The sequence below is a fragment of the Podarcis muralis genome, chromosome 3 (assembly GCF_964188315.1).
Source record: "Podarcis muralis chromosome 3, rPodMur119.hap1.1, whole genome shotgun sequence".
Lineage (NCBI taxonomy): Eukaryota > Metazoa > Chordata > Lepidosauria > Squamata > Lacertidae > Podarcis > Podarcis muralis.
Window position 1 is genome coordinate 65,700,226 of NC_135657.1, and position 13,409 is coordinate 65,713,634.

A 13,409-nucleotide genomic window follows, 5' to 3' on the forward strand; every position below is an offset into this window, starting at 1 on the left:
AAAATCATGCAAAAGCAAGAGGATCTATTTTAATTCCACTGGATCGGTCTTTTTACTCAAACCTTTTTGAAAAGCAAATGATGTAGGGTGTGTGTGCGCGCATGCGCTTTCCCTCTTTATGTCTGCCTGGGGGAGAGTGACCCAAGAATGGAAGAGAGAGAAGTAACCAGAGGAGTTGGTGTACATGGAACCAGTGACATGTGGTCAGTGGACTAGGGGGACTAGGCTAGTCCCCTAAATGTTCCTGGTAAATTAGAGTATTAAATTATTAAAGCTGACACCTTCTTCCCAAAGCCCAGGAAGCTTCTGCCTGACTTAGAAAGGAAGGCACGATGTTCACACATACAACATCACTCTTCCCAATCGCCCTCATAAGTTGATATCTTTGGCCCTAACTGTTCCCCTACAAAAAACTTTACTGCATGGCACTCTCCCAATTGCTCCCACATGTCTCAAAAGGTTGGCAACTCCAATACAAATGTCTTGAAGTCACCTAATGCAATTGCCACTGCTCACTTTCAAAACCACTGCACATACTGAGCAAACCCCCAACAAATGGTTTGCATTCATGCAAATAGGAACACACGAACACACACAGAGGTTTGCTAAGCTGTTCCCTCCCCTGGTAGTAGCTTTCTTGGAGCAAACAAAACCACCTTCTAACCTTTGCAATTTTTTAGAAATAGCGTGCAGTAGCAGCAACTGCTCAGCAAATCCTCCACTAAAGACATGGATCAGACCTATGCAACTTCACTAAAACATACCATAAATTGGGTTTTGCTATCTGTAGGAAGGAATGTTTGCAAAAGCTTTTTCACAAGGAATAGCAACTCCCCGGAAAAGAAGGGCTTTCATTAGCACAGGTTATAGATGTGGGGTTTTTACAGGCCTCACAAAGGGCAGCAGTGAGTCAGCTGGAAAAAAGCAGATGGGCAGACAGAAGGAAAGCAATATGGTGTAAAACAACACAATCATCCATCTCATTTTCAACCAAGTAGTCAGCCTAGTAGCAAATGTTAACAGAACTGAAAGAAATCAGATGACTTGAATCATACATCACCCATTCAGTGTGGAGGCTGCTAATCACTGCTTCCTTATGACAGCGCTATGTATAGTGGAATACGACATTTATGTGTTGAGTTTAGTGTGGGAGTCCCACCAACACAGACATGTAGCATTTCTGTGCTTGGCTTATTGCTGCTGTAAGTCCAACTTCAAATAAGTCCCAATTGTGCAGAGGCCACCAGGCGGGAACCATATTTATGAACCTCTGCATGGGGGAAAGTAACGTATGACTTGGCCTTAAATATCCATCTCTACAAAATAATTTGGTTGTGGTGGCAACCCCATATCCAGTAACCTGGGAGGAAACCTACTTGAATGCAATGGGACTTACTTCTGACTAGACGTGCATAGGCGTGTATTCTAAAATGATTAAAATGTTGCAGTGATGAGGGCAAGGTTGTATGATCAAGATTATCATGGGAATAGTCATATAAATGATTTTCTAGTAAAACTTTGATATGTTTAACAGACTGTGACTGAGGGCAGTTTCATTTAATTTTCCTTCAGAAACTCTGGATCAATAAAATGTAAATAAAATAACATCCGTATCATAAAGGCCCTCCCCTTCTCTGAGATTTCCCTGAGCTTTGGACTGTTTCCAAACTGGTGATATATTCAGCACTTACAGCCCTGCAGAATACAGTGAGGATTGTCCTGCCCATTTCTCCCTTTCCAGGTATCAAATGTGAACACACACAGCTATTAAAAAGCTCAGATCAGAGAAGAGGGACAATGGAAGACTTGATTCACAGATGTAGATTCAATTCTTGAGTCTTCCTTCCCTAGTCATATAGCGGCCCAGAAGTCACACTTCAGACATAGTGGCACCATGGGCTGTTGTGGTCTACACTATGAGAGGGAAGGGAAGAAAGCAAAAATAGCCAAACCGACCCATCGTCCTCACCACTGCCACAAATTCAATGTATTCTCCCTCCTCTTTACATCCACAAAGTAATATGGCACAGGCACACAGGTGTGAAGGCTTCAGGGACCCCTCCCTAAAATAAGCTATGCTTTTACTTAGTGTCTTAGTGAGGCAACACTTAGAGGCAGTTTCAGAAAACATGCTTTTAGAATATATATATAACAGAGAAACGCATACAAAACTGTTCTACACTGTTTCTTATGGGTTCAGCTTTTGGGTCCCTTTGTGGACTTTTCCTGGCTCCTTTCTGCTATAATGTCCCAATTGGGTTCTCTGATCCTTCGTCTTAGTGTTTTGCTCCTTTCTCTCTCCTGCAACTCTTGCATTCTTTAACTTACTAGCTTTACAGTATTTTTGCTCTCAACCTTTTAGCCAACAGGCGGAGAGTCAAATCTTGATTATGTTTCTATTTCTCCTTAATTGCCAGGTTCATAGGCTGAAACTCTGACTCTCCTGTGCACATTAGTCTCTTGTGAACTTTCATTTTTTGTTTCTATTAAAACTACACAACGATACTTATAATTAGAATTTTAAAAAAGAAAAAGAGAAGTCTTAAATGTTTAGATTGAACATTTGCCAAATCAGAGTCATGAAATGTCTGCAAAATTAGTGTACAAATTTTAACTGAAAAGTAGTTAATGAAAACAACCAAAAAACAAGAATCTATCAGTATATAGTAACCTTTTGACAATAGATGAAATACTGTAGTAATTTACGGTAACCATCTTCACTGAACCTGATTTCAGAACAGTTTTTCCTTTCTCCTGTGAACTTTTGACTCTCCTATGTAGAAGAATGTCTAAAGCAAAAAGCAACCATTTTACAATCTAAAACCAAACTAAACCTTTATTCACATACACATCTTTGGAATAGTTGCCCCCCCAGCACACTTACTTGGAGTAAATCCCATTGAACCCTGGGACCTATTTCCAAATAAACATGCGCAGGAATGGGCTGCACATCATGTAAACTTTCCTTTCTTGCACACTTATTCTTACTTTTGACTTAATAAATATGTTGATGTTGTCGTTGAAGTTTCATTTGACATCAAGAGAGGGAAAAAATCCCACAAATATTCAAATATTTAAAATAAACTGGGCTTTACTGGGTCTCAAACGATGAGGGAAACAAATCTTTCCAGTAGCATACATTGGCCTGTAACTCAAAAGTTACAGTAATTTCCTGACCAAAGAAATGTTACATGTGGGGAAAAAATACTTACAGCAATAAGCAACTGCACATTTTGGTTTGGAAAGTCTGTTGGTTGCTTTTTGCCTTAGAGCTCATCGACATAGTACCTATACCACCAGCATGCTTGAAAACCCACAGCAAACAATGCCTTTTGGGTCTCTATTTTTCCTTGCTACAGGTACGTTCAGTGCTGCAAAAGTCTACACAAATTTTCCCCAACACACAAATGCATGCAGAATCTACTGGTCTATGAACATGGAACTTTTTATAAATGCAAAGTATTGTTAACAGCCTATAATAAAGACCTCCATGAGGAAATATGATACATGCAAATATATATATTCTTTTCCCTTCCTGAATCAAGTTTCAGTTGAGCTAGGATATTTCTAGGACAATTTCCACTATAATGCACCATTTTACACATGGGGCATTCTAAAACTGCCCCTGAAGGACTTTCAAACTGCCAAGATGCTTCAAATAGCCTGGAAAAATCTGCAGGTTGTTCCCAATCAGTGTCATCTAGAGGAAATGCAAGCATGGTAGGATCATTGTGTCCCTAATGGAACAAATTGTTAGCAGGAGATTGCTGTAGGCTAGCTTATTACTGGACAAGTAAAGAGATAAAGAAGGGGGTCGGAGGAAAGAGAGAGCTACAACTGCTGGAGGAAAACTCCAGCAGGAGAAGGAGAATTCTGAGGACCAAAAGTGAGACAGAATCTAAAGCAATTTCCCTATTGACTTGGCTGTAGAGGAGCCCTTGACAATCTCCCATGAAGCTGTTGTGTGCCACAGAGAACCCTGGGCTTTGTCCTAGGGTACACACTCAATTCCTGCAGGGCACTGGTAAGCTCTGTTGAACTTCAGTGTTGCCCATATAAACTACATGTGCTCTAGAAGACACCAAACATCCCCCTAACTTCTCAGATTACAGGGCAAGATAAGTTGTGAACAGAGCCAGCTGTCTTTCAGGGAGGCTTGTCTACACTATTACTGATTTCACTGAGGAACCCTAGATACACTTTCAAGAAGCCCCAGAGTCTCATGAAAAAAAAGCAAACAAAAATAGAGCAGCCCATCAAATAAAAGCAAAATTAAAATCAAATGTATGAAAAAGTTGGAGATATTATGGTCAAAGGGATACTTATTTTCATAATTACAATTCCTGCAATAAAATTAAGCAATCGATCAATTGTTTTAGCACAAATCAAATCGCTGTAGAAATACTGGAATAGAGTTTTGTAATTGATTGGAGAACTGCATTACACAATTCAGATAAGTGCACATTTCAAAGGATAGCATAGAGAGAGAGAGAGAGAGAGAGAGAGTGTAAAAGAGAGGCTGGTCACTTTGAGGCATAGACCAGTTACGTAATACCTCTGTGCAATATTTTGGTAATGACCCCAAGTACGAATCTTTGTGCTGGAGGGCAAATGGATGGGCTCCTTCCCTCACTTGGCTGGTAGTGAGAAGGACAATAGCCAGTCTTGTGTTTGTGAGAGCTGGTAGGAAGCAGGCTGCAGGCAGAAGCCTGAGAGGGAGAGAGTAATGCTGGATTTCTGCTGTGATGATGGGAGAAGCAAGACCTTCTGCGGTGTTAATGCTGTGAGACCCTCCATTGTAGCCTCAGCTTATATATATGTGTAAATAAGCCACGTATTATAAGGACATCACAGTCTCCACTGCCCCTCATTACAAGGACACTGAACCCTGGTGTAAGCACCTGGAACCCCTGGAATTGCACACCACTTGGAGATTGGGGTGGCAGACAACAATATATACATGCAAAAATGTAGTCTATGCAAACATTTTATCCTGTTCTGTCTACCAAAGAATCAGCTTATATAAAGGCAACAGAACAACATCAAAGACAATAAAAATACACATACAGGTCAAACATTTAAAAATTCCCCGCAAACAGAAGACATAAAATCCCTTCAAAAACACTCTGAACAAGCATGTCTCCTACTAGTGACTGTGAAGTACTAGAAGGGTCAAACTAAGGAAAATATCAGAGGTGAGTTGATTCCACAGGGTAAGAAGCACTAGAGAAAAGGCCCTGCAAGGATCCCCCCCCCCCAACCAAACCTCCTGAACAAAGGAGACTCTAAGAAAACATTCAAATTTTTAAAGGAATACATACTCTGGTTTGCTCCAGGGAGCCAGTAGGCCATTCTTCCTCCCATCATCGGGTATTCAGCTGTAAATTTTAGCAGGCCAAAACTCAGATGAGAGTTTGAGAGAAATAGAATTTTGCTAGGCAGTGCATTTTTAAAGAAATATTTATTAAAGACCTGGATGCTGCTTTAGCTGCATTAGCCCATTAAGTTTTCAAAAGTTATTTTTGGGGGTGGATGAAGGGTATGAGAAATAAAGCATTATGTAGTGGGAGATGCATAACTTTTTGTGGCCATGGGGATGTGGGCTTATATCACCCAGGAATCCTAGATTTGCTGCCTAGGGCTGCTGCAATGTAATGCTACCCAAAGGTTAGCCACGGTTTAGCAATCAGAAGCAGGTTATGGTACTGCACCCCCCCCCCCAGCTCTCTTCTTTTACACCGTATGAATTCTTTTTGCCTCCCTAAACCCTAGTTTGGCGTTACATCTGACCTTTGCTGGCCATGGCTAAGGTTTCTTTGAAACCCTGGTTTGGAATCCCCAATACACTTCCAGTCTTTACATCCCGGTTTGCATTTGGTTATTGTTATGACAGTACCAGCTAGGAACAATATGAGGAATAACAGCAGAAATGACTGAGGCAAATTAATCAGGTTAAAGAAATCTCCCAGTTACTACAATCCTAAAACAATTATTATGTTATGTTATTAGCTGAATCTACAATTTTTAATTTTAAAGAGTTAGCTTGTAACATTTATTTCTTTCTAAAAGGTGGGGTTTTTTATAACTGCTCGTGACATTTGCCAACCATTCAAGGCTGCGGTTTATTTCTACTGAAGATTCCCCTGCCATTAAAAGATAGTCATTTTAAAAAATATTTCATGTAATAGGACTATATGACAGATGAAGAAAAACATAAAACATAGTAAAATTCATGGTGATCACAATCCCTCTTCGCTTATAGTGATCAGGAATTGATTTTATTAAACAGTATTCTGTTATGATGATGAGAAACCAATGCAAACGTTTCTTCCATCAAAGCACCACTATTATTTAGACATATTTGAAACACAGGCTTGGCAGCTCCCTTAGGAGATGGTGATGGATGTTCGGGGAGGGATGGACCAGGTAATAAGGGAAAAGGAAAATTAACATATAGGAAGGTAGTGACAGCACCACTTTCAGTGTGTGAATCTATTTATTAATATTTTTTCATAGCACATCTATGTCTCTCAGGGATTTCCTTAACATCAACTTCATTAGTTAGGAAGGCAGCAATCCATAACCAATTTTCTTTTCATGTTGTGCTTGTTCACGTATTAAACCAGCCCCTTTGTTAAAAACATTTGCAATTAATCCCTCAAACAAAAGAAATGCAAATCTTACAGTCTCCCTAACCAAAACCCACCAACTCAAGGCCCTGATCGCCACCTATTATACACTAAAATGAATTGAAATTCCCACTTTGAGCCTAACCTAATTTTCTACTGATAATAGGCATGGATTCCCAGAAGCACTCCATGCATCTTAATAGTAACATCCTAATTTCCTTTCCTGGTAAATGTTTTAAATAAGATTTTAGCACCAAAGGAAATTAACCTTTAAATTAATTGTAATTATAAAATGCCACCGCTGATTTTGTCTTCAGCCTAATTGCTTGCTATTATTTAAACCAGCTGCACCTCAGCTGAGCTTTAAGTTTAGGTTTCTCACAGTTACACCTTGTCAACAAATCAAGGTGTCTGCTTATGTCTGTGACCAGGCTGGTCTATTTGTGGCTCTCGAAACATTAGGACATTGGACAGAGCAATCTTAATTCACAGGATAGGTGGGTGCCTCTGCTGGCAGAAAGGTCTGCAGGTGTAACACCCATGCTTGCTAAGGAAGCCTCTGCTGTGCCCATGGAAAGCTCCACAGGCAAGTATCTACCACTGACAGCAGTTGGCATTCAGCACTCCTGAAACGAAGTACTCTGAGGTGAGGTAGGGGGATGAGGTAGAGAGGTAGCCCTGGATCCACTAGATCTCTGCTTCCCTCACAAGCATCTGCTGTGTACTCAGGTTCAGGGACCATAGGGTCCAACTGCTTCCTGCTTCTCCTTGCTCTCCTGGCACTTCCAGACAGTCACCATTTTCAGGTGGCATGCAAACACATGCCAGCAAATTCAGGCTGCACAACTTGAGCTGATTGGGAGGTCTTGTGCAATGAACCCGCTTACCCAAATGATGGCTTTTTGCAATAAGGAAAGTGATATAATATACTGGGCAGTGTGGCATAACACTTGCTTTCACACAATGTCATCTAATCCACCCTGCAAAGATTTATGAGCATTTGTGAACACCAAAAGCCATCTAATCTACCTGCAAGCAAATCAGAATGAATGCTCGATAAATAGCTTGTCTGGAAGCGCCTTTACTCCCGCGCCCTTACCCCCACCCCCATTCCATGCAGATGAGACCTACCCCATAACTAGCAGCAGTGACTGGGATGCTCCTGAATGTTCCTCCATGGGGTTGTTAACCTACTTGTTTTAGTCAGGTTCCTGTATTCTTGTAGATGCCATAGGGGACATGAAACTTGCTACCCTTGCTGTTTGTTGAGGCACTGTCCAAGACACAGGGGACCTGTGGGTGTGCTAACTCCACATGTATGCTTTCCCCTTTCCGGATCCTCCATCTGAGCGCAATGAAGTTGCTACTCTCTCTCCCGCATCCTGTTACTAGGCACCCCTATGCCAGACTGGCATGGGACTGTAAGGCTTGATGGGCTAGGGGCAATGACTCTCTTCTGTCTTTGCTCGGTCAGACACATGGACAGCGAGGGAGCAGGCATATCAGGGACCACAAGTGGAATGAAGGCTGCTGCGAGGGTGCTATGAGTTGAGGATGTGGGAGAAAATGGAGATAGGTAATGTTACCTGCTGGGATCATACCTAGTAGTGTCAGCCTATTAGGCAAGATATCAGGGCAGGGTTCCATTGGTCACAAGGGCTACCAGGAATGGACCAAAAGGGGTGGGCATTGGTCCGTGTGGTGTTCCAATTGGCTCAGGTGTGTCTGGGGTTTGGTGTTATACCTTGGCTTTGAACCATGTATTCCCTGCATTGAAACCATGGCCTCTTCTATCCAACCAGGACTCATCTTGCAGCTTCTGCACTCCCGGGGTTGAGGCTGAGGGGAGCAGAAAGATAGGATACTCTAGGAGGTGTCCGATGCCTGCTGCTGTGGCTGAGTTGTTAGGGAGCTGTTCTGTGGAGCCTGCAGTGTAAGTTTGAGGCACCATGACATTTTTTTTTTAAAGCCAGGCATGCAAGAGAAGAATTGAGCCATATTTTCCCTTTTCCCTTGCTGGGGCTTGAACTCTCCTGCTTCCCAACCCTGGGACCTATAGAGTGAGCCACTGCAGGCTGTGTGTGTTGTGCTCATAAAAAAGTAAATGAGAGGAACATAAGTGGATTTGAACCCTTGTCTATAGAGATGGAGATTGCCTAGCAGTAGCAGGGTCATTGTTGGCTAAGCCACTGGGGCTGATGGTGTGAGGTTGCTTCAGCATCATCTTGTATGCTGTATAGTGATGCAATGAACTGCAGTGTGTTTTTCCCCATTGCCAACAGTTTGCTGGCTCCTGCCACCTGTGGGTAGCATGTGGGTGCTATAGATGACACCATTTCCAACTAACTGGAGGGCTTTGGCAGTGTTCTTTTGGACACTGGGGTTATATCTGTCACTTTTATGCTGTTTTGAATTTTCCAGTTGTGGGTTTCTTACCCTCCCCTCCCCACCTGGACTTAGTAAACACGAGATATGTTGGCTGTAACAGCAGTATATCTCCAGACCTGAGGTTATGTGAGTATAGGATTGCTCCGATAACCTTTCTCATTTTCCCCCAACATCATGATTTCTTATTAAAGGCTTGCTGAACTGCTGGGGAAAATATTCAAGCTTTTGAAATTGTGTTAGAGCTTCAAATACATGCATACATTTGGTTTGGTTTTTCTGTGCCTCAAGGAACCATTTATAGGACCAAAACAATGTAAGCGATAGTAATCTCAGAGCATTCTAGTTTGTTAGGCTGCAAATTCTGCATGATCTTGAATTATTCTGGCCACATAAAAGGATCCCTGAGGAGAAGGGAGGGAGGAAATGCATACAAAACAGGAACATGGATCCATATAACAAACTACTCCCCTGACAATGCAATGTTTGCTGTCTATTTCTGTATCTCTCTTTTGCATCCTAGTTTTACAGCTTTTAAAGAAAGAGTCCAGTGTTCAACTGTTTATTTTTCAGCTATGTCCTACTGACTGACTGACTGAGTGGGGCATTTAGCACTGACATTGTATAAAAGTCTGGAATACCAACTACGGAGTAGATCAAAGACTCAGAAGAAGTGTGAAGGGAAAAGCCTAAGTAAATGTATATACACCATTGTATAAACACAAGCAGCCCTATAGAGACAACTGATCCAGAGTCTGGGAGAAAGGAGCAGCCTCAAAGCAGCAAGCTCCATCTCTTACTTTACTTGGGTTCAGAAGAATGTGAGAACACACAGGCAGTGTACACACAAATCAACTGCCCATGAGCTTGTCTCCTATCACTGGGGACCCTGCTGTATACCCAATCTCTCATATAATTTGTGTGGGTGTATTATTTTCATGTACTCCCCTTCAACCAGCTTTCAGGGCAGCATGCAAAAAGTTTAAATCACAATCAAACAAATTAAAACAAGAATGTAAAAATACCACAGCATAAAACAGCAGTATAAAACCAGTCTGCAAAAAACAAAAACAAAAAACAAACACCCCCCCCCCCAAAAACAGCATAAAAACAAAGGATAGAAATTAAGGGTGCTTTTCAGAAAGGTGCTCCTCACGCATGCAATTTATTTCATCTGCATGGTGTCATTGTCATTAAATTGTCAACCTGTATTTTCCCCTGTTTAATCAAGATGAACCCTTTCCAGGAAAAATCCTGTAATAATAAAGCCTGTTGTCAATGACTAGTCTGTAATAGCTCAATGTTTATAATCCTAAACTGCCACCTGGAAGCTCTTTAAAAGCCTGGAAAAAATGCAAAGGTCTTAGGTGCCGCAATGCCATCATTCCACAGCTGGGGTGCCATTACTGAGAAGACCCTTTCCCCTGGAGCCACAGTCGTGCCTCATGAAGGGCTTTAAATAGCAAACTCAGCATTTTGAAAAGGTGAGTGTTCCTGTTCCACTGAACATGCATAAATTCAGAACAGAGCCTGCTGCCACATGCAATCACTGTCCCTGGATCAGTTGTCTGAAGGGGGTGTGATGTACAGCTATCAGTTACTGAAATTTAAAGACAGAAAATATAACATCTTTGCATCTTTAGTGCAACATTAGAATGCACTAGAACATGAGTAGCATAATATTGCAATCTTCAGTATCAGTAAGTTAAAAAAGATACTTGTTAAATTATTATGTCAGATGTGCAACATGCATTAATGCGGAATAAACGACATTCCTAGGTCTGCACTAAAAGTCACTGACATGGATTAAAATGCATGCTTCACTATAAGGTGTGGCTTAAATGGCTGGAAGAAATTCACATTCTAACAACACTTTAACCCAGTCTAGTATGGATTCCCAAGAAATATTGAGCATCCACATTAACAGATATTGGTATTTAGTGTCCTGGAACATGTTCAGCAAGAAATCAGCAAGGCATGGATCAGCAAGTATGAACTAAACAAATCAGAAGATTTAATGTTATATACCTTTCTGTCTGATTTACTACATCTGAAGCAAGTCCCACTGATTTTCACGGGACTTCCTCTCCAGTAAGTGAATTTAGGCTGGCAGTGTTCAACCAGCTCCTAATCACGTTACTCTGAAATACTACTACTACTTTTTTTATTTATACCATACCCATCTGGCTGGGTTTCCCTAGCCACTCTGGGTGGTTCACAGCAGAATAGTAAAAAGATGATAAAACATCAAACATTAAAAACTTCCCTAAACAGGGCTGCCTTCAAATGTCTTCTAAAAGTCAGATAGTTGTTTATTTCCTTGACATCTGATGGGAGGGTGTTCCACAGGGCGGGTGCCACTACTGAGAAGGACCTCTGCCTGGTTCTAATAAGATTTATTTCCAAGAAAGTATATATAGAATTGAGGCATTAAGGTATACTCCTACAAATGGAATCCTCATAACAGAGGGTCCTGGTTGCGTGCAGGACCCAAGAGCTCACCTGACAGGGTTAAAATGGAGGGAAGGAGCAAGGAGTCCTGGCCATTTCCCTGGGATCACGCCAGGCGATTTTAGCCAATAGCCAGTGGGCGGCATGATCCCAGGGGCTTTAAAAACAGCAGTGTGACTCAAGGAGGGGTACTTGCTTCACACTGTTGAACACCCGCCCACCGTCCTTAGTTTAGGTAGAGTCGCTTGACCTTGCTTTGGTTGGGTCACCTGTTTTGGAACAGGGGCTGGGTAGGAATTTTTCCATTTGGCAGATTGGCTTTAGCCATTTGGTTTTTGCCTACCCCTTAGCAAATCGTCACAACTTGTAAGGTGGCGGTTAGGCATTGGCTCAGTTGGACTGTGGGGAGGGGAGGTGCGGCCATCACCTGCCCCTCCAGGAATTGGGTATTCCGTTAAAGGAATCTGGGGGTCCTGGATCTCGTCCGAAGTCCGCTTGAGGGGCTAGGGCCATGCCAGGACCACAGGAACCCCGGGGTGAGCTTAGGTTGGTCCTCATAGACCTAGCTCCCTCATTTGGTTTACTCCATTGGACGATCACCCTGAGAGGTGGAGTCAGTTATAGTGGGGGAGTCAATGCCTAAGCCAATACCGCTCACGTGATTGTATTTCAAAAAAGTTGTGGCCAAAATTTGACCCAAAATTTAAACTAATATAAGTGTCTGTGTGTATTTATTTTGGGGGTGGGTCTTGGGGCCTCGAGACGCAAACACTTACCTGGGAATAAGCCCAACTGAACTCAGTAGATAGACTTTTCTTTATAAATATATTAATTTATTACTAAATTAATATTTGATTATTGACTACTTTTATTAAGGTCCTTCACCACAACAGTCACAAGGTGAAGTATTCCTCAAGATCTGATTTCATAGTAGAAAAGGAGGATAGAAGTCACACAAAGAGCAGATCATGTTTTCTAATAGTAATTGTGGCATTAATAGTTCAGCCATTTTTTGGTGTTTGCTTCAAATAAAACAAGGGGAAGAAAGCAAGGGAGGTGATGCAGAGTAAGAAGCAGTAATGCAAAATACTGAAATGCAACAAAAACTCTGCACTGGATTCTGCCTTCCTGACCCCCGCTTTAAGCCAAATATTGCTGCTTGGGGGAAGCCAGTGTGTACATCCAAAGATGGAGTCGTGAACATTGAAAGAAGACATTGCTCTTAGGAGCTAAGATGGCATTTGCATGGCCAATCACACTGTGCTTCTCTAGACAGTCATGGCAGTGTCTTCTGAATGCCCGGTTTGCATCAGCCCTTCTTCCTCAGGCAGAGTAGAGCCCAGAGGGAAGGAATTCAGTGAAATAGTAAGTCTCTTCTTTTAATTTCATGTAACCTACAAATCCCACAAGGCTGCTGTTTTATTGATGACCCTCGAGAGCTTTTCACTAAGTAACTAAATATTTAATGATGTTTTCAAAAAAACATATTGAATTGTTGGAAATTCCTGACATAAAGCTTGTACTAGAGGAGTCAAATTGCTAGAGAGTTTAAACTGATTAAATGAATATTTCAAAGTAATAGAATTACTGTGCAATTTTAAGAAAATGTAGCTCTAATAAGATTTCCAAAAACACACACACACAAACAAGATGCTTGGGAAAGATTATATCCCAGCCAGGAAAGATAGGTGTTGACATTTTAGTGGTTTTAAATTGCTGCAGCTAATAATGCCAATGACTTTAGGAAGACAAATGCTTTACGATATCAATATCTGCAGAGAGTGATGCAGAGAGAAAGGGACTGGGGCAACACAGACCTTGGTTTCCTATTCCCTTAATGGGTCTCTTATCTCTACCCCATTATTACTTCCACAGAATTTCTCATAGAGATTTATATCCTATTTTGATACCTTGGCTCACCTTTGCTATTTTCCATCCACTTTC

General features: G+C 41.6%; 1 protein-coding gene and 1 long non-coding RNA gene across 6 annotated transcripts in view; one reads left to right on the forward strand and one right to left on the reverse strand.

Moving 5' to 3' along the window:
• The window catches only part of NKAIN2 (sodium/potassium transporting ATPase interacting 2), a 432,667-nt gene that overhangs the window by 10,924 nt on the left and 408,334 nt on the right, over positions 1–13,409 (reverse strand). For 3 of the 4 annotated variants that reach the window (XM_028723317.2, XM_077926023.1, XM_028723314.2), the window contains one exon: positions 5,322–5,378. The exons of the other annotated variant lie outside the window; for it this stretch is intronic. In XM_028723317.2, coding sequence (XP_028579150.2) covers positions 5,322–5,378 — 57 coding nt within the window. The remainder of the gene's footprint in view (positions 1–5,321; positions 5,379–13,409) is intronic. 4 annotated transcript variants of the gene reach the window in all.
• The window catches only part of LOC114594113 (uncharacterized), an 83,511-nt gene that overhangs the window by 10,367 nt on the left and 59,735 nt on the right, over positions 1–13,409 (forward strand). The window lies entirely within an intron of this gene.